This window comes from Bipolaris sorokiniana (genome assembly GCF_000338995.1).
Source record: "Bipolaris sorokiniana ND90Pr unplaced genomic scaffold COCSAscaffold_6, whole genome shotgun sequence".
Classification (NCBI taxonomy): Eukaryota; Fungi; Ascomycota; class Dothideomycetes; order Pleosporales; family Pleosporaceae; genus Bipolaris; species Bipolaris sorokiniana.
The window spans coordinates 438216-461489 of NW_006911900.1; the positions used below are offsets into that span (position 1 = coordinate 438216).

The 23274-nt window shown below is 50.9% G+C and overlaps 9 protein-coding genes across 9 annotated transcripts; 5 read left to right on the forward strand and 4 right to left on the reverse strand.

The window, feature by feature from the left end:
* Positions 1–85: 85 nt before the first annotated feature.
* Positions 86–4811, forward strand: COCSADRAFT_314195 (uncharacterized protein). Its single transcript, XM_007701144.1, has 4 exons — positions 86–545; positions 602–3037; positions 3091–3839; positions 3887–4811. Exons 1-4 carry the CDS (start codon positions 296–298, stop codon positions 4544–4546), a joined length of 4095 nt encoding a protein of 1364 aa, XP_007699334.1. The 5' UTR covers positions 86–295; the 3' UTR covers positions 4547–4811.
* A 101-nt stretch (positions 4812–4912) lies between these two features.
* On the forward strand, positions 4913–6561 carry COCSADRAFT_36133 (uncharacterized protein). The gene is made up of 2 exons (XM_007700917.1): positions 4913–5319; positions 5429–6561. The coding sequence occupies exons 1-2, from the start codon at positions 5077–5079 to the stop codon at positions 6101–6103; spliced, it is 918 nt and encodes a 305-aa protein (XP_007699107.1). The 5' UTR covers positions 4913–5076; the 3' UTR covers positions 6104–6561.
* Positions 6562–6659: 98 nt separating this feature from the next.
* COCSADRAFT_159769 (uncharacterized protein) lies at positions 6660–7059 on the reverse strand (the record flags this gene model as incomplete). The annotated part of the gene is made up of 2 exons (XM_007701145.1): positions 6660–6984; positions 7049–7059. 2 exons carry the CDS (start codon positions 7057–7059, stop codon positions 6660–6662), a joined length of 336 nt encoding a protein of 111 aa, XP_007699335.1.
* Positions 7060–9595: 2536 nt separating this feature from the next.
* COCSADRAFT_88632 (uncharacterized protein) lies at positions 9596–10847 on the forward strand (the record flags this gene model as incomplete). Its single annotated transcript, XM_007701146.1, has 3 exons — positions 9596–9841; positions 9896–9964; positions 10014–10847. 3 exons carry the CDS (start codon positions 9596–9598, stop codon positions 10845–10847), a joined length of 1149 nt encoding a protein of 382 aa, XP_007699336.1.
* Positions 10848–10960: 113 nt separating this feature from the next.
* Positions 10961–12577, reverse strand: COCSADRAFT_36140 (uncharacterized protein). Its single transcript, XM_007700918.1, has 4 exons — positions 12473–12577; positions 12257–12387; positions 11560–11910; positions 10961–11503 (listed from the first exon to the last, which is right to left on the reverse strand). Exons 2-4 carry the CDS (start codon positions 12333–12335, stop codon positions 11409–11411), a joined length of 525 nt encoding a protein of 174 aa, XP_007699108.1. The 5' UTR covers positions 12336–12387; positions 12473–12577; the 3' UTR covers positions 10961–11408.
* Positions 12578–13426: 849 nt separating this feature from the next.
* COCSADRAFT_140916 (uncharacterized protein) lies at positions 13427–15774 on the forward strand. The gene is made up of 7 exons (XM_007701147.1): positions 13427–13671; positions 13722–13944; positions 13998–14060; positions 14111–14618; positions 14680–14782; positions 14836–15063; positions 15121–15774. The coding sequence occupies exons 1-7, from the start codon at positions 13467–13469 to the stop codon at positions 15486–15488; spliced, it is 1698 nt and encodes a 565-aa protein (XP_007699337.1). The 5' UTR covers positions 13427–13466; the 3' UTR covers positions 15489–15774.
* Positions 15775–16796: 1022 nt separating this feature from the next.
* COCSADRAFT_355903 (uncharacterized protein) lies at positions 16797–17931 on the reverse strand (the record flags this gene model as incomplete). Its single annotated transcript, XM_007701148.1, has 3 exons — positions 16797–17508; positions 17553–17867; positions 17893–17931. 3 exons carry the CDS (start codon positions 17929–17931, stop codon positions 16801–16803), a joined length of 1062 nt encoding a protein of 353 aa, XP_007699338.1. The 3' UTR covers positions 16797–16800.
* A 747-nt stretch (positions 17932–18678) lies between these two features.
* COCSADRAFT_115762 (uncharacterized protein) lies at positions 18679–20345 on the reverse strand. The gene is made up of 3 exons (XM_007701149.1): positions 20266–20345; positions 19763–20090; positions 18679–19713 (listed from the first exon to the last, which is right to left on the reverse strand). Exons 2-3 carry the CDS (start codon positions 20010–20012, stop codon positions 18755–18757), a joined length of 1209 nt encoding a protein of 402 aa, XP_007699339.1. The 5' UTR covers positions 20013–20090; positions 20266–20345; the 3' UTR covers positions 18679–18754.
* A 157-nt stretch (positions 20346–20502) lies between these two features.
* COCSADRAFT_36143 (uncharacterized protein) lies at positions 20503–22354 on the forward strand. Its single transcript, XM_007700919.1, has 2 exons — positions 20503–20777; positions 20830–22354. Exons 1-2 carry the CDS (start codon positions 20586–20588, stop codon positions 22168–22170), a joined length of 1533 nt encoding a protein of 510 aa, XP_007699109.1. The 5' UTR covers positions 20503–20585; the 3' UTR covers positions 22171–22354.
* The last annotated feature ends 920 nt before the right edge of the window (positions 22355–23274 follow it).

Genomic DNA, 23274 nt, shown 5'->3' on the forward strand with positions numbered 1-23274 from the left:
GACCCAACTAGTCCGACTACTGATCCTGGTCTTTTGCCAAGCACAACCTTTTGTTGTCGCTCGTCACTTTTGCAGCTTGTACCCGAGACCCAGCGTCGCGAACCGCTCCAATCCTCTTGCTTAATCTTCTTCTTTGCGCGTCTCCTTGCCATTTTAGCCCTCTCAGTAATAGCGCGCAGCTAATGTGCACGTCGTATTCTCGGCGCGTTCCCCCAACCTCCACCTGAAGCTCGCCCTTCCCCGAGCCGCGACCAGCGCAGCGTAGCCTTTTAACACGACACAAACACTGCCCATCATGGCTTTTCAAATGGCACCTGCGACGCCGCAGCGACCTACTCCCGGCGCTTTTGTCAACACGCCGGCTCCAAACCGACCTGGCTTTGCACAGAGAGGCTCCATGTCGCAACCACAGTCGCAGCAACAGCAGCAACAGCAAGTGCTGCCTGCACCCCCAGCAGAAAGTCCCATCGATCGCGCATCGCGGACTATAAACAGCATGCTGGATAGAGACAGCAGATTCCCTGCCCTCGAGGCATACATTGGACGTGAGTAGTTGGCAGCAGCAGAACAGGCTTGTCGAGATGCTAATGAAATGGTCCAGAGGGCATCTCTGGTGAATATGAGATACCGAGTGGTCCGGCATGGGCGCCCTTTCAAAAACTGCGGTCATATAAGCTCCCCGAGGCCGTCTTCGAGCAGGTGGACCATACGCAAATGTCGACAAGCATGGGCCTGTTCGCTGAGATCAACCACGCCTGGGTTGTAGTTGACAACCAGGTCTACCTTTGGGACTACACGCACCCGAACCCCGAGCTCGTTGGTTTTGAAGAGCAACCCAGCAATATTACCTGTGTGAAGCTGGTCAAGCCGCGTGCCGGTGTCTTCGTGCCCTCCATCGAATACCTCCTTGTCGTCGCAACCGTATCGGACATTTTTCTGATTGCTGTAGAGTGTCAACGGGGGTCTGAGGGAGTGCATGGCATCACAATGTACCGGACAGGATTGTCGACGTCAGTCAGGAAGATCAATGTGACTGCAATCGCTGGCTCAGACACGACAGGGCGCATCTTCTTTGGTGATGGACAGACCGAGGACGTATACGAGCTCAACTACCAACAAGAGGACAAGTGGTTCTCCAGTAAATGCAGCAAGACCAACCATGTTACCACCTCTATCGGCCTACCGGCATTGCCATTCTATGGGACGACGCGACAAGCTGGTATCCAGCAGATGGCCATTGACGACACCCGGAACGTTCTCTACACGCTCTCCACCAACGGAACCATCAAGGTCTACTACATGCGCGCTCCAAACGTTTTGGAGAGCGCATTGACTCGAACACGCACACAGATTGAGACCATGTGTGGCCACATTGTACGACCGACGGGCGTGCTGGACAAGATGCAGATTGTCAGTCTGAGTCCCATTTCTAGCACAGAGGCAGACAATCTCTCTCTAATGGCAATCACATCGTCAGGCTGTAGATTGTATCTGAGCACAACGTCTGGAGGACAATGGAGCGCAAACAACACAAGTGCGCCAAGTAGCATGCAATTACGGCACATTCGGTTCCCGCCAAACGACGGCCAGCCCTCGGCCCAGAGCAATTCGACCCAAGTACAGCCATACCAAGGAGGCACAACAGTCGGTTTTGAATCAAGGTGGCTGAGAGAAACTAAACTTGGAATTAGATACCCTCCTGGTGCCTTCTTCTCTTTCGTCCTTAGGTCGCCAAACGACCCGAACCATCACATGTTTGTTTCCGCGCCCCATTCTGGACTATTGGGTCAAAGGGAAAGCTCAGAACCTCCGCGATACACCGAAACTGGCCTGTTCACAGAACTCGTAGGAAGAGTACAAGACATCGGCCTGGTATCTGAACCATTCTCGGCAAGGAACGAACCTCTCGGCTTTGGCAACGAGCTCGCTACCCAGTTTGACAAGCCGCTGTGCGAATACGCCATCATCACATCGAACGGTATCGAAACTGTTCGACGCAGAAGACTAGTGGATATTTTTGCTTCCATTGTAAAGAGTGGAGGCCCAGAGGGCGCTGAAGCTGATATTCGTAAGCTCGCAAAGCAATATGGTCTAGCCGAAACTTCAGCTACAGCTTTGGCTGTTGCTTGCGGTCAAGGGTCAGATGTTGGACCAGATTCAAGGATCGCCAAAGTCACGGATCCCGAAGTGCTTGATTTTGCTCGTAGGGTGTTCATCGAGTTTGGCGGCAAGGCGCATCTCACTGAGAGTGCGACTGTAGAAGGCCTGAGCGTAGAGAACGTCCGCGCGTCACCACGACACGATGGTATTGCAATGTACGTTGCGCGCATTGTTCGATCGATCTGGAACACTCCCATCATCACCGAGACCGCCACTCCAACTGGACCGGCTCTTACCTCGACTCACAAGATCACCAAGTTGCAGGAGGTACAGCGTTGTTTGGCTCAACTTCAGGAATTCTTGGAATCGAACAAGTCATTCATCGAAGGATTGGCTGGCCCAGAGGCTTTGGGACGTGCAACATCGCGGCAAGAAGAGGTCGAGCTTCAGGGCGAGAACAGAGCGCTCACTAGCCTGTTGCAAATGGTTAACAACATTGTCGAGGGCATCTCTTTTGTTCTCGTGCTCTTCGAGGAGCGTTTGGAGGATATTCTGGCCCTACTAGCAGACCCCCAGCTTCAAGCAAGAGTTCGTCAACTCACTTTCCAGGGCCTCTTCTCCATCAAAGAGGGCAGGGAGATTGCCAGGGAGTTGGTCAAGGCTATTGTCAACCGTAACATTGCTAAAGGTTCAAATGTTGAGTCAGTTGCTGAGGCCCTCAGGAGGAAGTGTGGCAGCTTCTGTAGTTCAGATGATGTGGTCATCTTCAAGGCTCAAGAGAGCTTGAAGAAGGCAGCTGACATGGGTGCAAATGCTGAGCGTGGACGTATTCTGCTCAATGATAGCTTGAGGTTGTTCGAACAAGTGGCAAAGAGCCTGAGCTATGAGAACTTGGCCGCCACTGTTGATCAGTACATCCAGCTTGAGTTCTATGCTGGTAAGCTGACTAGACTTGTACATTTTCGAATTGTTCTAACACACACGATTTAGGTGCCATCAGACTTGCCCTCAAAGTTGCTCAAGAGTGGGACCGAGGTAACAAAGCCTTGTCTTGGGTACGGGACTCCCGTGATCACGTCGGCGATGCGAGCGACCCACGACGTCACTTTTATGAACAGCGCGCTTCTTGTTACACCCTCGTTTGCAACGTGATCGAGGCTGTCGATCATGCCTTTAATACCCAAGGGCCTGTACCTGATGGTGTTATTTCACAGGTTACTCGTCGCAAACACGAAGCGTACGAGCAAATCAACAACTCGGACGACGAAGTCTTCCAAAACTATCTGTACGACTGGTACATGCAAAACGGATGGGCCGAGCGATTGCTGGAGATCAACTCTCCATTCGTAGTCGACTATTTGCGCCAAAGCTCTGACACGAACCTAGCTCACGCGGATCTGCTGTGGCGCTACTACGCTCATTACAACGACTACCTAAGTGCGGCAGAGACACAGTTCCAGCTTGCGAAGAGCACCTTACCCTTGACGCTAGAAAAGAGGATAGAATACCTGTCGCGGGCCAAGGCGAATGCTTCGACGCGTATGACTGGCTTTTCGGAAACAGGAGTACGCAACCGCCAGACCAGGCAAGAATTGCTGCGAAACATCAGCGATCATCTTGACATTGCCAATATCCAAGACGATGTGTTGCAGCGTATCAAGGGCGACGAGCGACTTGTTGGAAAGCGGAGGGAAGACGTCATTGAGCATCTCAATGGCCAAATCCATCCTCTCGATGAGGTGAGTTTTTTTGGTATATGTAAGACGCGTTTGCTGACATGCCCTAGCTCTACCACGATTACGCCGACCAAGCAGGTTACTACGATATCTGCCTCCTCATTTACCATGCTGCCGATTACCGTAGCGTACCGGACATTCGCTCAACGTGGACCAACCTGATTGACCAAACCCACCGGAACGCTGTTGCCGACCGCCAGGCCGCGCCTTGGGAGATTGTCTCACTGAAAGTCCAGGATCTTGGCCACCGCACCAACCTCAACGACAACGTGTTCCCTGTGAATATTGTTTTGCAGCTAGTCCTGCAGTATGACTTGGAGTTCTATGTCCATGACGCCAACGCGCCCAACGCTCAGAACTTGGCGCTGAATGCTAACCTTACGTGGCCAATTGACGTTTTCCTCAAGTTGAACGCGCCGTTCGAGAGCCTGGTCGCTACGCTTGAGGCACTATGGTATGCGCAGGAACCGCCATTCGCAGGCCGTAACCGCAAGTTACTCGTCAAGTGGATCATTTACCTCATCGAGCAATGGGCCACCGTCAGCCGGCGAACAGGCGCGCTATTTAGTGGACCTGAGAACGCAATTGGATTGGCTGATGTTATGCGCATCATCCTGGGCAGCGATGTTCTCGGACGAGATATGGATGATCAGGCATGGATTCAGAGGGCCCGCGATGTCAACGCTATTGTCGAGGAAGCTGCTCGCTAAATGTCTATATGGCGGAGGGAATGCAATTGGCAAGTTGCAAAGATATACGGGAACGATGATTGTATATTTGTGTTTTTTTGTGTTACCATTCTTGCAGCGCGAGGCGTTGAATAGGTGTATCATCAGTATAGGGAGGGGACACTGGCGTCAAAAGCATGAGTGTGGTTACAGCAAGATTTTTCTCAGGAAATAAAGAAGAGGCCGACAGAATCACAATCCAAGCTAACTCATTTTTTGTCTGAATCAAAGATATCGTAATTGGAAGGAATGATGGTGGTTTGAAGTCGGGAATGCCAGAGATGATAATGTGAGCGCATCGGACATAAGTAGCTCGCTCCACCCTAATCCCCGCCAAAGCCACTTTCCCCGAACATCATCACCATCCTCTACAACACACAATAACAACACTCGTTACAACAGCTCTCCTCGGCTCTAACCTCACCCACACACAATGTGAACCCCACATCCATCCATCCCGAACATATCACCACGACCAAACCCCACCTCCCGCCGCAACTCCCCCGGAAACAATGCCCATCTGCATATCCTGCCGCACCCCCGTCCGCACCCTCTACACCACCTACTCCAAAGCCGACGACCGAGCCCTCGGAAAGGGCGTCCGCCTAACACAATGCCCGCATTGCAAGAAATTCGCCGACAAATACGTTGAGCACGACTTTGTCGTTTTGTTCATTGATCTCGTGCTGATCAAGGCGGAGGTGTACCGGCATTTGCTGTTTAATCGGTTGGAGAGGGGGGATGATAGGTTTGATGTATTTCCCCCTTCCTTGTTACCCACATATCTACATATACATATAAACACCTGGATTATCAATGGTGATTGCGAGTCTTAAAGTATATGCTGATACAGAGTGTTCATAGCGTTCCATCCTCCGCCTCGGCATCCTCCTCCTCCTCTTCGACGTCTACCTTACATGGGCGCGCATCGAGAAGATCCCCCTTCCAGCCGATTCGCTGCTGCTATCCCCTTTTACAGCACCGCCGAATGCTTCGGCGCTGGGGTCCCCGCATGGCGGCGTGACGAATGCAATGGTGCTCCAGGCGTATCCGCTGGGACTGCAGTATCTGTTTTTTCTGGGCCTGGTCACGCTGTCGACGCTGGCGTTTCACTTGCCGATTCGCCTACTGTGCGCATATAATCCTGCTGGTTTGCCTGGTGTGCTGAGGAGGCTGTGGCAGAGGTGTATTGCGTATTTTCCGAACCCGACGCCGCTGTCAACAGCGCTGCTGGTATCGTCTTGTACGAAGCTTTTTCCTATACTGCTTATTGTGTGGGAATATGATTTGCCTAGTTCGGCGACGGCGGTGAGTTGGGCGGTTATTGTGAATAATATTGCGGCGCTGGAGATTTTGATGGATTGTGGGTATTTTAGAGCGGGGATACTGGTGGGTGTTGGGGCAGGTATGAGAATGCTTGTGGGATGGTCAATACTGCGGGCGGCTGGGCTGGGGACAGGATGGGAAGGGTATTTGAGTGAATGGACGGTAGCTAGCACGCTGTGGGGGTGGGCAAGCAATGCGATTAGTTCGTCTTGACAAAAAGGTCACAAGCTGGAAACGCATGTGTCGGTGGATTTTCAAGCAATGGTATGATACCCCGTTTGATACTCGTACACGCCTAAAAGCAAAGAAGAAGGTGTTCCGTAATGCGCCAAACCAAATGTGCAAACGCGCGCGAGATTCCACATGTTCAGCATCAACCGTGTAGGTCGAGCTCCTTTCGGTACAATTCCTCGGCATAAAGCTCGTTCTTGTATAACGCAGCCTCTCAGCATATGTTGATACTCCTTATTGCCCGCTCCAGCTTATCTTGAGCCACGGTATTCCCCCATACGTATGATTGCACACATATTACCCTTTAGCGTCCCCCGTTTAACTCCGGTCGCAGGTCGTTTCGTACGGGCGAAATGAGTGGATGAAGCTGTGCAAGGAAAGTAATAGCCCACATGATGTACATGGCAGCCGCAGAAAGTACAAGAGTAGATCGCCAAACCCTGTTCGCAGCCAAGTCAGCCAAAAGTATCCTTTTCCCCATCTGCCTCCGCCCCGTTGCCGTCACCGATGCTCCTGTTGCTGTACTAGCTTCTCGCTCTCAAGTCGACTTCTCATCAGCAGCAGCAGCAGCAGCAGTATACGCAGCGCATGTCTCGCCATCATATGCAAAGTGTACGCGCTTCGTCCCCGGTGTACCGCCGTGCAGCTTCCTATCATTATCGTCTTGGTCGTCGACGGCAGCAGCAGCACCGAGATGCTGCGACGAGACTTTGGTGCGCAAACAGGGCTTGGATGGCGTCGAGACCGTCTTTGACGAGGGGATGGTGCGGTAAACGTACGTCTGGTTTTCGCCCTTTGGCGCTAGAACCCAGGCTGCGGCGCAGAAGATAACGACAACGATGAGGCCGATAATGGGGGCCCAGCTGCTTGCATTAGTTTTTTCCTGTTCTTGCTTAAATAGGATGGGTCTGGATGGGTGGTATATACCCGTTCGCCATTGTTGGATGTGTTTGGTTGCGGTTTGGTTGGGGATGCGCGTGGGTTGCCTGTTCCTTGTAGGGAGGTGATGCGATGGGTTATCGACGCGAAACAGTACGAGTTTAGGTCGTTAGAAAGCTGCGTGCGGCGACGAGCTGGCGACGGGGCTGATGGCTTCGGTGTGGAGTCGTACGTGAGCTTGGGGAGCTACGATGACGCCGACCTTCAAGCATCGGAAGTGCTTGGCGCACTAGCCCTATCCGTGCATGTGCATGTGGTGGTTGTATCCTGTCTTGTCACTTGCTAAACAAACAACTTTGGTTATGTTCGCACTCCACTACTCAATATCGGAACCGTACGGGTGTTTGGTAGACATGTTGTTCGTCTAAGATGTAGGCAACATCCGGTCATTTCAGCACCATAGGGTGTTCAACGGAAGCACTATGGTTGGCCGACAGTCCCATTGCTTCATTCTACACTTAGAGTGAGGCCCGGGACACCATTATTGCGGAGAGATTTTCTGTAGATCGTGTAACCATCTGTTGTAGATCAATTTTGGTTCACGCAGGAAACTTGCACCTACCACATCCCTAGCAAATGGTCTGCAATTCTTCTCCAATCATGATTGAGCTGCTGAGATTTGCTTCAGTTTCACACACCCTTGGCGTAGATAAGGCAATTTCATTTGAACACGGCATGCGTTCTCTCATCATGTTTCTTTGGTTGCCCCAAAATCAGTCCTCTGCCTACATAGGCAAAGATCGAACTGATCCTCCTGTGTCGCCTCATTTCGCTTAGCGCTTCCGTGCCTTGCATGACCAATGTGTAGTGTACATACACTTATGTATCATCAGCCACGTATGTGAGTGGGTCTCAAGTTTTAGTTATTCGTTACCTCTCACCCCCATTTACTCTCTATATTCGCATGTTTTGTTATTCCTTAACCCTCGCTCCCCCGACCAGCTTATCTCCAGAGATGACACAACGAGGCGGTGTAGCAACGGCAGATGCATGCAACCTGCAGAATTCGCACCTAAGACATGTGCTACACACTGCATTGTCATCCGACTCCTTCAGATCCCCCAAAGGGCGTAAATTTCAACTTATGGAAAATGCTACAAGTTATCGGGAATTGCCCAGTGGGTAAGAAAACCGGCCGGACTATTTCGTCTGACACGACATCTCACAAAACTTGTGGAGAAGGTGAACAGCTAATGAATCACCGTGTTGGCAACTAAAGCTCCAGACTTTTTGGCTTGCCTTAGTGGAAACTTAGACTGAGCCACATTGTGCATAACACATAGCGATCGTTACCTTTCCCTTGATCTTACAATCATCCAATGAATTCCCCGGGCAAAATTACAGCGCGGTTTGTTGCAGGGATCGAGGATTTCCCGTTTAGCAGAAGGACCAAACAGCCATATCGTGTTTGAAACTGGATGGTGCTACAACATCGCTTACTAGATATAAATACTACCAACACTCTCACTCGGAGCTTACAGGTATTAATGTATTCTCACTTGGGCAAATTTCTCACATATGAGCTTCCTTTGCAGCCGGTCCGTCCCCCGAACGTTGGGTATGCTGCATCTAGGAAGTTCGGGTTACTTTACACTGCATAAGTTCTCTATTCAGTAACCTGTACACCAACTTGGCAACAGTGCTTGCCCTTGGCAGTAACACGTATGCTACCCATAAATTCCAGCTTCTGCAGAATGAAGCAAATCTGCAGCTTTGTTTTGGCGTTCTTAGCTCTTGTGTGACCGGAATAAATCTGTGGTTACCCCAATATGGCGAAGTGATCAGCAAGCCCTCAAAATATTGATCTACCTACAGTTTAGCCATCTCCACTCAGATTTGGAAATTGCTGAGAAGAGACGGCCTTGTAAAACGCTTCTGAATATGGCCATATGCCAAAGGAAGGCCACCATTGTTTCAGAATACGTGGGGCTTACTGACGTGTCCTGATTATTCCTCGGAAGACCATAGTAGGGCTCAGCCCACTTACCAGCTCACTGGGTTAATTCCCTCACCGTGTACATCTTGGGATGCAATCGTCATAGGACAGATAGGGCTATCTAGCCTATTCAGCACTGGGTTGTTTTCTTCGTTGAGGAATAGCCTACGTAAGACCAACCACAACGCGAATTTCCAATATTTAATTGGGAACTGTAGGCCACGTCCTCTGCGGTGTCAAATCTCCACCTACTGCTTACAAACATTGAAATACCAACTCCGAACAGTCTACGCCTTTCTTCTCGTCACCACTCTCTAAACCAAGGGTTGTTGAATCCATTCCTCGGTTTCATGGATGAAGACATAGTTCTCATTGAGAGTGGTCCGTCAATGAGTTTAATTTCATCAATTATCAAGGGCAATCCGACTGATTCGCAGGGTCCCGAAGCAAAACCTCACCGAGAGCCTGCGTGGGATCCTCGTTCTCCCGCCGCCAGATCGACCTGCTTCGACAACTGTGGACATGAGAATTGCGAGCCACCTCGCAGAGCTCCGAGTCCAGCTTCAACAGACAGCTCCATGAGGGTACACCCTTCAGGCATGAAAGGCGGGTGGCATAGCTCAGAAGTGAAGCGGGACGATCAATTTGTAGACCACTGGGTGAAAAAAGCAAACAAAGAGCTAGCTAGTACCGATCCAAACCCAGAGCCTCCCCTCACAAGAGAACACAATGGTACCGAGCAAAACGGTTTAGGTCGTACAGAAAGCCGCAGAATACCAGAACGTGGTGGGAAACGTATAAGCCCAGTTCAATACCAGGCTATACAACCACCTCCTCCTCCGCCCGTAAGTTGACGATGTCTTTGATGAATCACATGAACCTAGCTAAATACTCTATAGTCAGCACCACCTAGTAGCATGCAGGCTATGACCTTCCATACCTCTTTCAATCCATATTCCCAACCATCGGTATGTTCCTGTATTGCGTTTGCCATCTCCAATTTCTAACTACTTGAAGCCTCCCCCTCCGCCTCCACCTCCTCCTCCTCCTCCTCCTCCTCCTCCTCCACCGCCACCGCCACCTCCAGCATCATTCGACCACCTCCCCTTCCTCCCAGAATGGGAAGTTAACACAGCCCACCAATTCATCCCCGCACGCTCCCTCGGCGTACCCACCAACGACATCTCCAGCCACATAGTCCGCATCGTGCCTTTCCGACGCAACGTCTTCCTAATGCGTCACCAAGCCTATGCTGCCGACTACCAAGAATACGAGTGGCTCTTCCGCCATGCAGACACAGGCATCTGGTACGAGAAGCCCAGCAAGTCGTCTTCCTCCAAGCACCACCCCAAGCGTGACGACGAGCCCTTTTCAACACCCCAGGACAAGGTCCTTGCTGTGCCCAACGCAAAGCCTTTGAGTCTTGAACTACCCAAGGTATGGGCCTCTGCTGCTCTTACTACCTTACTCGACGACGTCAGTCGCGGGACCGATGCCGCTAGCTCCAGCGGCTCCCAGTACCAAAGTACTAGTCTCGCGCAGTCTGATAGTATGCCACTCGTCTACTGCCTAGTCATCAGCACCTTTGACGCCGACCACACCTTTCCGCCACAAGTGCATTACAAAGGTCGCCATATCTACAAGCTGATCAAGTGCGGGAGCCGCGAAGCTGCGGTTCTCGAGGCGTTTTATGCGGCGGGTGTGCATGGCTGGAATGTCCTGTTCACGTGCGTTATGCGGCTTGGGGAGGAGTTTGAGGATAAGGCTGGGAAGGCGATGAAGGTGAGGTTGGCGCAGTTGGCGAGGGGGGAGAGTGAGGGGGAGAAGGAGGGTGTTAGCTTGTTTTACTAACTTGCGTGAATGAAGAAAAGAAAAAGAAAGAATATTATAAAAAAAACAGTGGGTCGGGGGCTAGGTATTATCTGGTCTGAGTATTTCTCTTGTTTTTTTTTACGAATTTCTTTTCTGGATTCTGGGTTACGTCTTACTGTTTCTATCTTTTGTTATTAAAACGGCGTTTCGTGTGTTATGGCGTTTAGGGTTGGATTATACGTTGCAAGGTTCTCGTATTGGTGTTAGAGTTGAAGATGACATTGCGTTCTCTGGAATGCTTGTGTGGAACACGGCGTAGGGACAATGTCAGATTGTAAAATGTACCGAAATGTCGTTAATTTCTTGAACAGTGATTTGTTGTGTATACTCTTCTTTTCCATATTAGGTGTCGCAGTTTTATCCACTTGCAAGCCACAAGGCTTGACGTGTGTAGTCATTTCCTAGCATCAATACCGAGTTATTCCAATATCTCTTGCAAGACAAGATAAGTAACTTAGAGCCTAAGCATGCTCGTAAGTACCCCGCCGTATGCTTCGTACAATGCATACGTATCCTTGACACAATATATGACTATAAAGCTCACAGCTTCTTCTTAGTCACAGGCTCCAACCCCTTGTGCTGTCTCGCAATCATCTGATCCAACCTCGCATAGCAATCCAGCATCATGAAAATACCTATATCTTATCAGCATCACCATCCCCACCACCCCTGCCACGCGCCTCAGACTTACCAGCAACCAAGTACCCGCCATACATACCGCCCAACCCCTGCAGCCCCCTCTGCGCAGGAGTCAACTCCTCCCAGCTCAGCATCTCGGAAACGCACACCAGCGTTGTTATACTCGTTTCGAGCGCAAAAACCAGCAGCACCAGAGGTACACGCGGGTCATTGCGCAGCAAAGCGGGAATAGCCCAGAGCGTGACGGGGAGATGGTAGATTAGCTCGAGGAAAGTGACGACGGAGAACCAGGTTGGAGTGGCGTAGAAGAAGCGATCACCGTAAGTGGCGACGTACCATTCGCGGACAGTGGTCATCCACGTGGGTTTGATGGAGAGGGGGTAGAAGCCTGTTAGATCGAATGCTGGGTTAGGGTTAGCGGGGTGGTAGCCGGGGGATGATTTGCAAGGAGGTGCATAATGATGATGATTGTGGATGATTTCCTCGGAACAGTGGGGGTTGAGGGGTTGAAAGGGGGGGGGGAGTGTGGCCTTTGCCTTGGGATTGTTTTGCGGTTGTGTAACGTGGGAGGTTTATGCTAGCATGTTGATGGCAGGGCTGAACAGACCACGCGGTGTGTAGTCGGCGGATGTTTGATTTTGAGAACAGTGAGACGAGAAAAATGTACTTTTTCTACTAGTGTCACGGGGTGATGCTGGTAGGAGATCCCAATGGGCATCTGAAGAGAGATGAAATGAATCATGACTTACCCAGCATGACCGGCAGATGTATGACGAAAAAGACCAGGTACCCAAGGTCCTTCTTCCTCTGAAAAATAGTAACAGCCATGATTCTTCAAGATGCCGGTACTTTGGGTGGCTACTCGGTGTTGGTGTGGGTGCTGGTATTGCTTGGTGTAAGTTGTGGAAGGTACGACGCGTCAGGAAGGAGAAACGCGTGGGGTGCGCAAGGGTCTGCCGACATACTTTTTCCCCGTGGGCCCCCGTTTCTCCATCATCCACCCACGTTGCATCTGCATCAACTATATTAAAATCATTTCTGGCGTAAGCGGAACATTCCCTGGGATTTTTGATTTCCTCTGCTGCAATTTCCAACGCCGTACCGCTGACTCGGAAGTGCACCGGCACAATTTTAAATGTCCTTGCCTTTTTCACGACACTAGGAGATGGATGGGTCGGGTCGTATTGCTCCACGGAATTCAAGATGAGCAAAAGGCTAGAAGCACGTTCGCATGTCGTCTCCGAGGCCCGACAGCTGTGTGGCATGACTGCGAGTGGCAAGTATTGTTGGGTCTAGTTGTTGCTCACATGAATATGTCCTTTTAGCCATTGCTAGGCGTTCGGCCTCCCACCTCCAACAACAGACAACACCTAGGCAACGCCATGATTGGAAACCCATGGCGCGCGCCTGTCAGAAAGCGGGCCGTGGATTGGATCTGCCATGAGGACCGTTGCACGCCGTCCTCAAAGCTTATTCTGCTCGGCCCAGGATGCTCGGAGTGGCAGCCATTTAGCCTAATTTGCGTCTGGAAGAGGCACTGGCGCTGATCCGAGCGTACGACACCGACATAGGTGGACGGGCATTGCGGGGACCGCGGAGGATTACATTGTTGCTAGTGTCCAATTGTTGGCCTTGCTGCCCTCGTCTGACTGCTTGCAAAGCTGCAGCCGAAGAGGCGTTTAGCCTTGGTATGCTTAAAGGGCTAAAGTGCATCTACCGGTCATGGCCTCCCGCCGATCTGGGAATAATTGTGGCACCAATATGCTCCATGCTGCAATGATCCTATCACCGGGGTGCTGGATGATATGTGATGTGGGCAGGCCACCTTCTCCGCATCCTACATAAGATGGCGCCTGCACCGCATGTTGGCAAGATTTCCGATGACCTGGGGTAATCTCAGCCATCCTCTCCTCAGCCCTCTCCCAAACACCACCCGCATTTCCAGTACCAACTATCGCTATGGCTGGTGGAGGTGCTCCTTCAGCCGGCTTTGATGTCGCGCTGCAAAGGCGTCAAGCCCTCATGGGCAAGAGTGGTCCGGCGGCTCTTGTCAAGAATGGAAAGGTCTTCCTGATTGCTATGTTTGCCTGTCTCGGTGGTGTGCTTTACGGATACAACCAGGGCATGTTCAGTGGCATTTTGCAAATGCCTTCGTTTGGAAAGCGTATGTAGTTACCATTCGGTTCTATGTATACTCGCACTGACACGCAATAGAAACCGACGGTTATACTGACAACGCCACCAAAAAGGGATGGTTGACTGCCATCTTGGAACTTGGTGCTTGGTTTGGTGCCATCATGTCCGGATTCATCGCTGAGGCTGCCTCGCGAAAGTACGGCATCTTGATCGCCACTGTTGTATTCATTATCGGTGTTGTCATTCAGATTACTGCCATCGCCGGCGGACACGAGGAAATTCTCGCTGGTCGCTTCATCACGTTAGTCTGCATAAACCCTATAGCCTTGAACATTTGCACTGACAAAATCACAGTGGTGTAGGTGTCGGTGCTCTCTCCACCATCGTTCCCATGTACAACAGTGAATGCGCGCCTCCGTAAGTACATTCCACGCAAACCATAAAAACAGCATACTTACTCGATACAGTGAGGTCCGTGGTGCTCTCGTCGCGCTCCAGCAACTTGCCATCACATTCGGTATTATGGTCAGTTTCTGGATCAACTACGGAACAAACTACATTGGTGGCACCACTCTCGAGACTCAGTCAAACGCAGCATGGCTCGTCCCTATCTGCCTCCAACTCGTCCCAGCGTTCGTTCTCCTCATCGGAATGATCTGGATGCCTTTTTCCCCACGTTGGTTGATGCACCACGACCGTGAAGAAGAGGCCCGCAACAACCTCGCATCTCTCCGCAACCTGCCAATTGACCACGAGCTCATTGAGCTTGAATTCCTCGAAATCAAGGCACAGTCTCTGTTTGAGAAGCGCACTGTTGCCGAGTCTTTCCCTCACCTCCAGGAGCAGACTACTCTGAACATCTTCAAGCTCCAGTTTGTGGCCATTGCCTCGCTGTTCAAGACCAAGGCCATGTTCAAGAGAGTCGTCGTTGCCACCGTCACTATGTTCTTCCAGCAGTGGACTGGTATCAACGCTGTACGTATTGATTCTACGGAATTCGTCTGTGTGACTTTGGCTAATTTCGATTCGATAATAGGTTCTCTACTATGCTCCTGTCATTTTCGAGCAGATTGGATTGGTAGGCAACACCACGTCCCTCCTCGCTACTGGTGTGGTTGGAATCGTCATGTTCATTGCCAGTAAGTTTCCTTTTCGATCGCATGAGGAAATCACAGCACTAATACGATCAAAGCAATTCCGGCTGTCTTGTACATTGATCAACTTGGTCGCAAGCCTGTTCTGGCTGTTGGTGCTCTAGGCATGGCCTTCTCCCATTTCGTCATCGCCGTCATTCTCGCTAAGAACATCAACGATTTCGAGAACCACAGGGCTGCCGGATGGGCTGCAGTCGTCATGGTCTGGCTGTTTGTCATCCATTTCGGATACTCCTGGGGTCCTTGTGCATGGATTCTGATTGCCGGTAAGTCATCTTGCGTCTGAAATGATTTTGCACACCAAAACTAATTGATCTCTGCAGAAATCTGGCCTCTGTCCACTCGTCCATATGGTACCGCGCTCGGTGGCTCTTCTAACTGGATGAACAACTTCATCATCGGTCAAATCACTCCCGATCTCCTCAAGAGCATCACATACGGAACTTATATCCTGTTCGGACTCGTCACTACGCTCGGAGCAGCTTTCATCTGGTTCCTCGTCCCCGAGACCAAGCGTCTCACACTTGAGGAGATGGATACCATTTTCGGCAGCGAGGGAACCGCACTCAAGGACCAGGAGCGAATGGCCGAGATCAACCGCGAGCTCGGTCTCACTGCTCTGTCTGGAGACGGCTCCTCGGGCGTCGAGCACGAAACAAAGGTTGTCAGCACCGAGAAGGAAGCCGTATAAATATTTGTATGGTGGCATCGGTCTATTATTCCACTCGCTGAAATGATGAAATCCTCAACGACAACGAACAACGTTTTTAGTTGGGGTGGACATGAGAAATGGATATATCATCATGTCTTTTAGGAAATTATTGGGGTTTTTTCCCAGCTACTATCAATCTTTTTAATCACTATACTATGAAACTCACCTTTGTTGTTTGCTAATATGTATGAACTTGGGAAAACGGGGACATGGTGAGTTTTATACGTAATAAAGTAACACATTCATCATTGGTACTATATCCTAGGCTCCCAACCTCTGCCTGTATGGCTTTCCCCCTCACTACGAATGGGATTCACGCGGCAACAGAACTAACAAAATATATTACGAGTCAAATTGCTTGTCTTATCTTTTTTTTTGGGGGGGGGGGAGGGGAATCCCGTTCAAGCATTTCCCTTTCCCCCCCTCCCTTTGTAATCATTTAGCAGATGCCAAATGTGTATTTGTTGGCTTTGGAGAAATTCTTCCTCCAATCAACAAAGGGGATGGCGCGGGATGCGAATCGGGCCGATGGCGGTTTGCGGGAACTGCGTGCCGTTTGAATGTATAGTAGTAGTAGTAGTAGTCCACCCCCGCGGACAAAGAAAAAAATATAGGTAGTTAGTGTATACTCCAAAATGGGGATGGATGTATGCTTTTACATACAGTCAGCAGTAACCGTTCACCCACGCCTTTCTAGAATTATATTTTTTTTGCAAAAATAAAAATAATTTTTTTTAATATAAGTTTAGTGTATTGGGAGGATAGTGCGCGTTAGAAAAAAGGTAGCAATTAAAATATGGTGGTGGTGGTGGTGGTGGTGGTGGTGGTGTTATATAGCTTCAAAGCTACTGACTTTCTGAAGTGTTATTGATTTTAGTTAGGTGGTGGGGCCTACTATGTGGAGTACCACCTATGTTTTTGTCCGTCGGGGTGACAGTTAAACTAGCTGTGCTCAATAGGCTTGCTATAGTAAATAACAACGTGCAGCAAAGAATAATGGTTATTATCTATGTCCGTGGCTTTTTTTTTCGGCAAAGTCGTGCTAGGGCTTTTTGTCCACCTACGGCTAGATGCTGGAGTTGGATTGTAGGGCTCACCTGAATCTTAAGGGAGAGCTAACGAGGTTTGCACGGTTGTATTTTTGGCTAAGAACACTATTGCCCTTCTCTTCTGTTGAGAGGCGTTCGTATCCCCAAGCATGCACTAGCTTGTGCATTACATAGGCCTGCTGCTCACCTTTTCACTGTACGAGCGAGTACTTCTTCAGCTCCTCAAGCCAGTCTTCGATCTTTTACTTGGTTACTGGCTGCTTCGGCGAGACCAGGCGCTTCCAGCTTACGCCAGTCTCATCTGTTTGTTTCACACCACCCTGCTCAGTCTCGGGACAGAATAGCTCAACATACATGTCGTCGAAACTCAGGAATGATAGTATTGTCATCAGAACCGACGCCTCGGGACACTGGTTGTAAACGGCAGCGTACGACGTCTCACACGTCTTCAGCACGCTGTCTTTGCACTGGTGCACCAGGCTCTCTGACTTACGTTTAAGCAGCTCCTGTTGTCGCAGCCGGTACTCGTGTAGGTACTCCTTGATGTTGCTCTGCAGCCGCGGCGTTGACCCCACGTATGTGGTAGCAAGCGTGACAGCCAGTGCCAGGCACCCAAGCTTTTTAACGATACGCATAACCTCATTTCTATCAGTTGCATCAACATGCGGTGTGCAAGCATATTTCTGAAATAGCTCAACTGACTGCCTTGCTTCCATCTCGCCCACCTCCACCCCCTCTGAATGCGTCATACATTTCGCCCTGCTTCTGCGAGCTGTGATGACGACGTCGAGATATGCTGCGCTGGGGATAAAGTGCTTGATGTCGATGTAGCCGTCTGCCTCTGCGTCCTCAATTGTATTGGCGCCGTCAAACACCATCAGCCACCGCCCTTGCTGACCCGCGAACCAGCTCTTCACTCCAGTCACGGGATTGTCGTCTCCGAACTTTCCCTAGCAGATGTGTGCAGCACAAACAGCGTCTGGTACAGGCGTACAAAGTCGCCCTCTAGCGACTCCTTGCGCCCGGCCTCAATCCAGAACGTCGCATCGTACTCCACGTGATGCTTATACATGTAGCCTAGCACCAGTTGCGTCTTGCCTGCCCCATCTAGTCCCCACACCACAAGCGTCTTAGTGCTGTTGTCTGTAGCAGCGCGGGTGAGTTGCGCGTGTATCTGGTCGTGCAGGCTGCTTCGTGGAACGAACGCCTTGGCGGGCTCGAAAGCAGCATGCGCGAAATGGCCCTCGAAATCAGGTCGAGTCACCGCTGAGGAGCCTTCGCGATGTAAGCATGGAATTTCTGCGAGGTGCTAGTAGCGTTGGAGCGCGACTTACTGATAAAGCGAGTGCCGAGAAAGTTGCCCTGGAAGACATTTCCTCTACCCTTAACGTAAGTAGCACCAGCACACTACTCGCCTCAAAGGATCACACAGAATGGCTCCGAGTATCGAGGCGCTATTACAGTCTCCGGCGGAACAGTGTTTCAAGGGAACTGTGTTTCAAGGGAACTGTGTTGGACTTGGTCCAGGTATGCTGGGCAGCCCAAGGTAACTTGTTAGCTTCTATAAATCATCAAAGTATTACAACAATACTACTCGTGTCTGAACAATAGCAACTCAAGTACAAGTAGTTTACCGTAAATAGGTGTGCATGTAATAATCGATAGCAGGGCCACAACGGTTGTATTTATATCCTTGATAAGTATTCATGAGACAGTTTTGAGCATCTTTAAGATATCATTGATAGTATGTAGCAAGGTTGTTTTTAGCATACAAAACTAACAAATCAAGCATTTATTCCTTTAACCGGGATCCCTGTATCGTCCCGTCGTATGTGCCAACTCGCAGTACGAGTCAAACTGCTTGTCTATCTCTCAAGCATTCCACTTCCCGTCCCTTTTGCATGTAAGATAATCATTTAGCAGAAGTGGTTTGTTGTTGGGTTTGAGGAATTCTTCCTCCAATCACGTACTATCGCGCAGGATGCAAATCGGGCCGATGGAGGGCGGGAGGGCGTTCCGTTTGTTGGACTGTATATAGTAGTTTGCGGGACGAAAGGGTACAGAGTTTCCGTTGTGAGTAAGCAAAATGACATTGCATACAATCACACATACTGAGAATAGGCAATGCAAGTTGAATATGAAGACATATATCAAACAAAAATTTTCCTTTTCAACATTTCGTGTGAACTCTCTCGTTCACAACCCCAACACTTGTCTCAAACTCTCCCCAAACCCCTCCTGCTCCACGCCCCTCCCAATAAGCACCAACTTCCCCTCTGCACTCCCCTCCGCAGCATCAATCTCCAACTCATTAGTATCGTAGATACTCCTCACACCCTGCGTCAGGAGCACTTTACCCCCCTCAACAGGCGCCCGTCCCTTCAACCTGTGAATCTCAAACGGTTTATGCGGGACATCGTTGGGTAGCGTCTCCTCCCACAGCAGCGTACGCAGAAAGAAATCGTACTTGTCTACTTGCTCACGAGATAAAGCGGGGAACGTGATTGTCGAAGTAGCGATGGATTGATCGAGATGAGAGTGGCCTTTTGATGCAAAAGTTAGATCTGCCTCTGTAACTTGATCGTAAGCGTGGAGGTCAAGAACGAGGCCCTGGAGGTCTGGAATCTGGCTTTTTGTTGTTGTTTTGATGCGGGCTAGGCCGTTTATTGAGCGGACGCGATCGGTTACTTGGGAGAGTTCATCGGGGGTGACAAGGTCGGTTTTGTTGATTATGACGACGTCGGCGTGGCTGATTTGGAGGTGGGCGGTTGTGAGTAAGGGGCCGTGGTGATCATCGTGGTGGGCGTTCTTTTGCGACTGGAGTTTTTCTTCGTCATCGCCGAGGCCTTCGTCGAGGCTTTTGAGCACGTTTTTGGCGTCGACGAGGGTGACGATGCCGTCGAGGTAGATGCTGCTGCCGAGACCGTCGTCGAGCCAGAACATAGGAGCGATGTTACCCGGATCTGCGAGACCGGTGGTTTCGAGCAGGATGTAGTCGAAGAGGCCGGATTGCTCCATTAGGTTTTCGATTGCGGCGACGCCGATGTCTTTGACGGAGCAGCATATACAGCCATTTGCTAGGGGAACAAAGGGGGCTGGTTGGGCGGATGTGGAGTTTGCATCAGAAACAGTGAGTTGCTTCTCAATGTCGATTGCTATCCTCGTGTTAGTCGAAAGTTCGAGTGATGAAGAGGGAATACGTACAGTCACCAAACTCATTAAGGATGACAGCAATTTTCTTTCCATGTTCCTCGGTCAGGATGTAGTTGAGTAAAGTCGTTTTGCCAGCGCCGAGATATCCAGTGACTATGGTGATGGGAACTTTCTTCTGTGGTGCATTGTCTGAGCTGCCCACCAGGTTCGGAACTTCATCATCTTGGTCATTCAAGACTTTGGTGGGGTTTTCTGGTTCAATGAGACTCGGCACCTCGTCGTCCGATGCATCGGCACTCATGGTGACTCAGGCAATAGTGGGTAGAAAATAGGGATTGAGGAGTTGAGTAAGCCGTTGGAAGATTATGAGTATATGTACCTGTGACAGGTTAGAAAAATCTTCCGTATGTTCAATTACCAGAATTGTACATGTTAGAGTACATGTAAAAACACCAAAGCACAGGCGCATTGACCCAAGGTGAGAGATAGGTCATGTGAGCGCAAGGAATTTGCAAATGGTAGAAACAGCATAGCATGGCACGACTGGTACTTACGAAGCTGTGTCTTGCAAATAAGTAATCCTCCAAATGTCTCCGTAAAGACAAAGGACTCGGAGAATGCACCCTAGACTGTGTGCAAGCCGATAGACCGAGCAATGACGTCGTGCGGAGGGGAGCAAAATGTGGCCCGCAAAGACTCTAGCGCGGTCGCGTACTGGGGCAGCATCCCTGCACATGTGCCCTGCGTCGGCAGCCAGCTCCAGATAGACCGAAAGTCAACAACACGCTACACCCCACTCCAAGGTCTTAACTGCGTCGATTGTGAGGCTATTTTTACAAACGCCCGCTCCTCAATTGCTCTCAACAGTATCGTCATGACGTCGCCCGCTTCACCCCGTCTTCCCAGCCCGCCACCTATCCCTGAAGACCAGCTGTCGCCGATTGCAGCCTCATCAGACCAGCAGACGCCCTTCAGCAACCTCGACCATGCCGCTGAGCGAAGGATACGGCCAGGTACCAAGGCGGCAGACATGGCAGAGGGCCCTCCGCTTGTAGAACTTGCAGAGGTGGGCATGGCCGCTTGCAAGATGCAAAGGCGCATGGCTAACATTGGGCCAGATTGATTCGGCGTTCCAGCTCACGGAGCACCTCAAGGCGCTGCACAACTTCCTCACGCACCCGATAGGAGCAAACGGCACCGTGCCCGTAGATCGAGAAATGGCCCTCAAGATTGCACATGCGCCGGAGAACGTGGACAGGACGCTATGGCTCTACGAGCTGTGCCGCTTCCTTATACAAAAGGTCAACTCGATTATAACCGCCCTTTTCGCAGATAGCCCGCCATGCTCGTCGTTGACATGCCCGGAGATGCGTGCGTCGGAATGGCAGTATCTGTGCGCGGTTCACGACCCACCAAAGTCATGTTGCGCCATTGACTACTGCTGTCACACGCTCGACTGGGCGGCCAATACCCTCACATCGCCAAAGCACTTTCCATCACGCCTTGCACTAGGGACAGATCAGTCGACGCAGCACTCACAGACACGGCAGCTCACCAACATTTTCAGGCGTGTGTATAGGATATTTGCACACGCATGGTATTCTCACCGGGATGTTTTCTGGCACGTCGAGGGACGCACGGGGCTATACATTTTTTACAAGACAGTCTGCGATGTGTATGGCTTGGTGCCAGAGGACAACTACACTATACCCCCAGAGGCAGAGGGTATTGATCTCAACTCAGAGACCAAACCAACAGCGCCGCCTCTAATTTTGAAGCGTGAGCCTTCGGACTCGGGATCCCAAATCTCTGACAACACGCTGGCTGGGGCTATGTCTGACCACTCACTTTCAACTGCTGGCACTACAAAGCGACATAGGCATTCGCCATCGGTAGGTGCGACAATTGTGCACACCGTGGTAGAAGAGAATGAAGAGGAAGAGGAGCAACCAGACCTCAACCTCAACGCCCGGCCTGTGACGCAAATCTTTGAGCCCGCAACACCAGAGGAAGGCGGAGAGGGAGATGACGACGATGAAGATGAAGAAGAGGACGATGATGAAGAGGGCGAAGACAGTGACGGAGATATCACCACGATTGAAGACGGTGACGAGGAGGGCGACGAATCCGGTGCTAAGAGTGCCAAGACGGGAGCATCAGAGAGCAAAAATGATGACAGAGAGGAAACAGTGAGCACTGGGAATGAAAAGGCCGGGGATCCTGCACCTGCAGATGATAATGAGGCTTCGGGCGAGAGCGCCACAGAGGCAGCCAAGAGTGACGGGACTGAGGCCTCGAGCGAGGCAACTGCGGGGAAGGAAGGTCAAGCAGAGTCTACAGCCACTGGCAATGACGACGACAAGGCCACTACTTCGAAGGCAAGGGAGACTGGAGAGGCTGGTGGTGCTGCAAAGGCGAGCGACAAGGAGGACGAGGCCAAGTCGCAAGCGGCGGAGTAGGAACTTGTCGACGGTGAAGTGGAGTGACTAGAGTGAAGCGGCTATCACCATACCATGTATTATTTTGTTTTTCTTTTAGCGAAAAAAAGTAGTAAGACACGACGACTTGGCGGGGTCGATCCGAGGGGCCTGTCGTGGATCTAGTGTAAATGTATGATGTATAATGTTGTATACACACACACACACACAAGTACGTACAGACATTGGTCACACGTGCTATGTGTGGTCTTGTGAAGGCGGGTTGACGTCAGACAGTCGTGTGCTCAAGTGCAAGCTCACGATGGGAGGGCTGATGTGAGGAGAAGACGAAGAAGCTGGCGTATCGATTTGCATGTGTACGCAACTGTGCTCTGGCAAGTCGACCCGACGCGCTTGTTAGGTTGGCGACGGCGCAAATAGCGTCCGCGGGGCGAAGAGAGCTTATCGCTAGCGCGTGCCGTGGAAATGGAAAAGACGGCAACTACATGAACATAGTTGATGAAGTTGTATAGCCAAGGGATCATGAGTAAGAATAGGAGCCGGTGGGACGGGGGACATTACAGGAGGACGAGAGGATGCAGCCCATGAAACGCGGAGGATTGCGAAAAGTAATGCGTGCAAATCTGTCGGGAGCTGCAAACGGTGACGCGAACTTTGACTAGCCGTTGGGGGGAAAGGGTTGTTGTTTTCTTCTTTCTTTGCAGTTGCGCTCTTCTGATGTCAGATGCATATGTATGCATGCATGCATACATGCGTGCACAGTGAGTGGTATTGCAAGTTGATTGGCGCGACCAAACTTTTTCTTTTCTTTTCAAGAGAGTCAAGTTTCCTCGTCTGGTAGGCAATAACTTTGGACTGGCAAGCGCAGGCAGCACCGAATGCGGCGAGAGAAGCGGAATGGACAGCGGCCGAGATTCCGGGCGGCGCACATGCAGGTGGTGGTGGAGTGACGACCGGGCCGCGCCTTATTGGCAGGTGCGCCTGGCCCGCGCGCGGCACTAGCTAGTTGGGTAAACTGCTGGCCAATGGGAGTGTGCAAGAGCGGGAGGCGCTGGATGATGAGATGTGGAAATTAGTATTGGTCGGGCTTTCTCGAGAGTCTTTGCGAGCCAGCGGGCGAGTACG

Bases quoted from the DNA above. Each gene is read 5' to 3' on its own strand.
- COCSADRAFT_314195 (XM_007701144.1), top strand. From the start codon at position 296: ATGGCTTTTCAAATGGCACCTGCGACGCCGCAGCGACCTACTCCCGGC. The intron at 546-601 runs GTGAGTAGTTGG...GAAATGGTCCAG, and splicing joins CCTCGAGGCATACATTGGAC to AGGGCATCTCTGGTGAATAT. The intron at 3,038-3,090 runs GTAAGCTGACTA...CACACGATTTAG, and splicing joins CCAGCTTGAGTTCTATGCTG to GTGCCATCAGACTTGCCCTC.
- COCSADRAFT_36133 (XM_007700917.1), top strand. From the start codon at position 5,077: ATGCCCATCTGCATATCCTGCCGCACCCCCGTCCGCACCCTCTACACC. The intron at 5,320-5,428 runs GTATTTCCCCCT...GAGTGTTCATAG, and splicing joins GGGGGGATGATAGGTTTGAT to CGTTCCATCCTCCGCCTCGG.
- COCSADRAFT_36140 (XM_007700918.1), bottom strand. From the start codon at position 12,335: ATGGCTGTTACTATTTTTCAGAGGAAGAAGGACCTTGGGTACCTGGTC. The intron at 11,911-12,256 runs GTAAGTCATGAT...ACCCTAACCCAG, and splicing joins ACATCTGCCGGTCATGCTGG to CATTCGATCTAACAGGCTTC. The intron at 11,504-11,559 runs GTAAGTCTGAGG...GATAAGATATAG, and splicing joins TGGCGGGTACTTGGTTGCTG to GTATTTTCATGATGCTGGAT.
- COCSADRAFT_140916 (XM_007701147.1), top strand. From the start codon at position 13,467: ATGGCTGGTGGAGGTGCTCCTTCAGCCGGCTTTGATGTCGCGCTGCAA. The intron at 14,061-14,110 runs GTAAGTACATTC...TACTCGATACAG, and splicing joins AACAGTGAATGCGCGCCTCC to TGAGGTCCGTGGTGCTCTCG. The intron at 14,783-14,835 runs GTAAGTTTCCTT...ATACGATCAAAG, and splicing joins AATCGTCATGTTCATTGCCA to CAATTCCGGCTGTCTTGTAC.
- COCSADRAFT_115762 (XM_007701149.1), bottom strand. From the start codon at position 20,012: ATGAGTGCCGATGCATCGGACGACGAGGTGCCGAGTCTCATTGAACCA. The intron at 19,714-19,762 runs GTACGTATTCCC...ACACGAGGATAG, and splicing joins CCTTAATGAGTTTGGTGACT to CAATCGACATTGAGAAGCAA.
- COCSADRAFT_36143 (XM_007700919.1), top strand. From the start codon at position 20,586: ATGACGTCGCCCGCTTCACCCCGTCTTCCCAGCCCGCCACCTATCCCT. The intron at 20,778-20,829 runs GTGGGCATGGCC...ACATTGGGCCAG, and splicing joins CGCTTGTAGAACTTGCAGAG to ATTGATTCGGCGTTCCAGCT.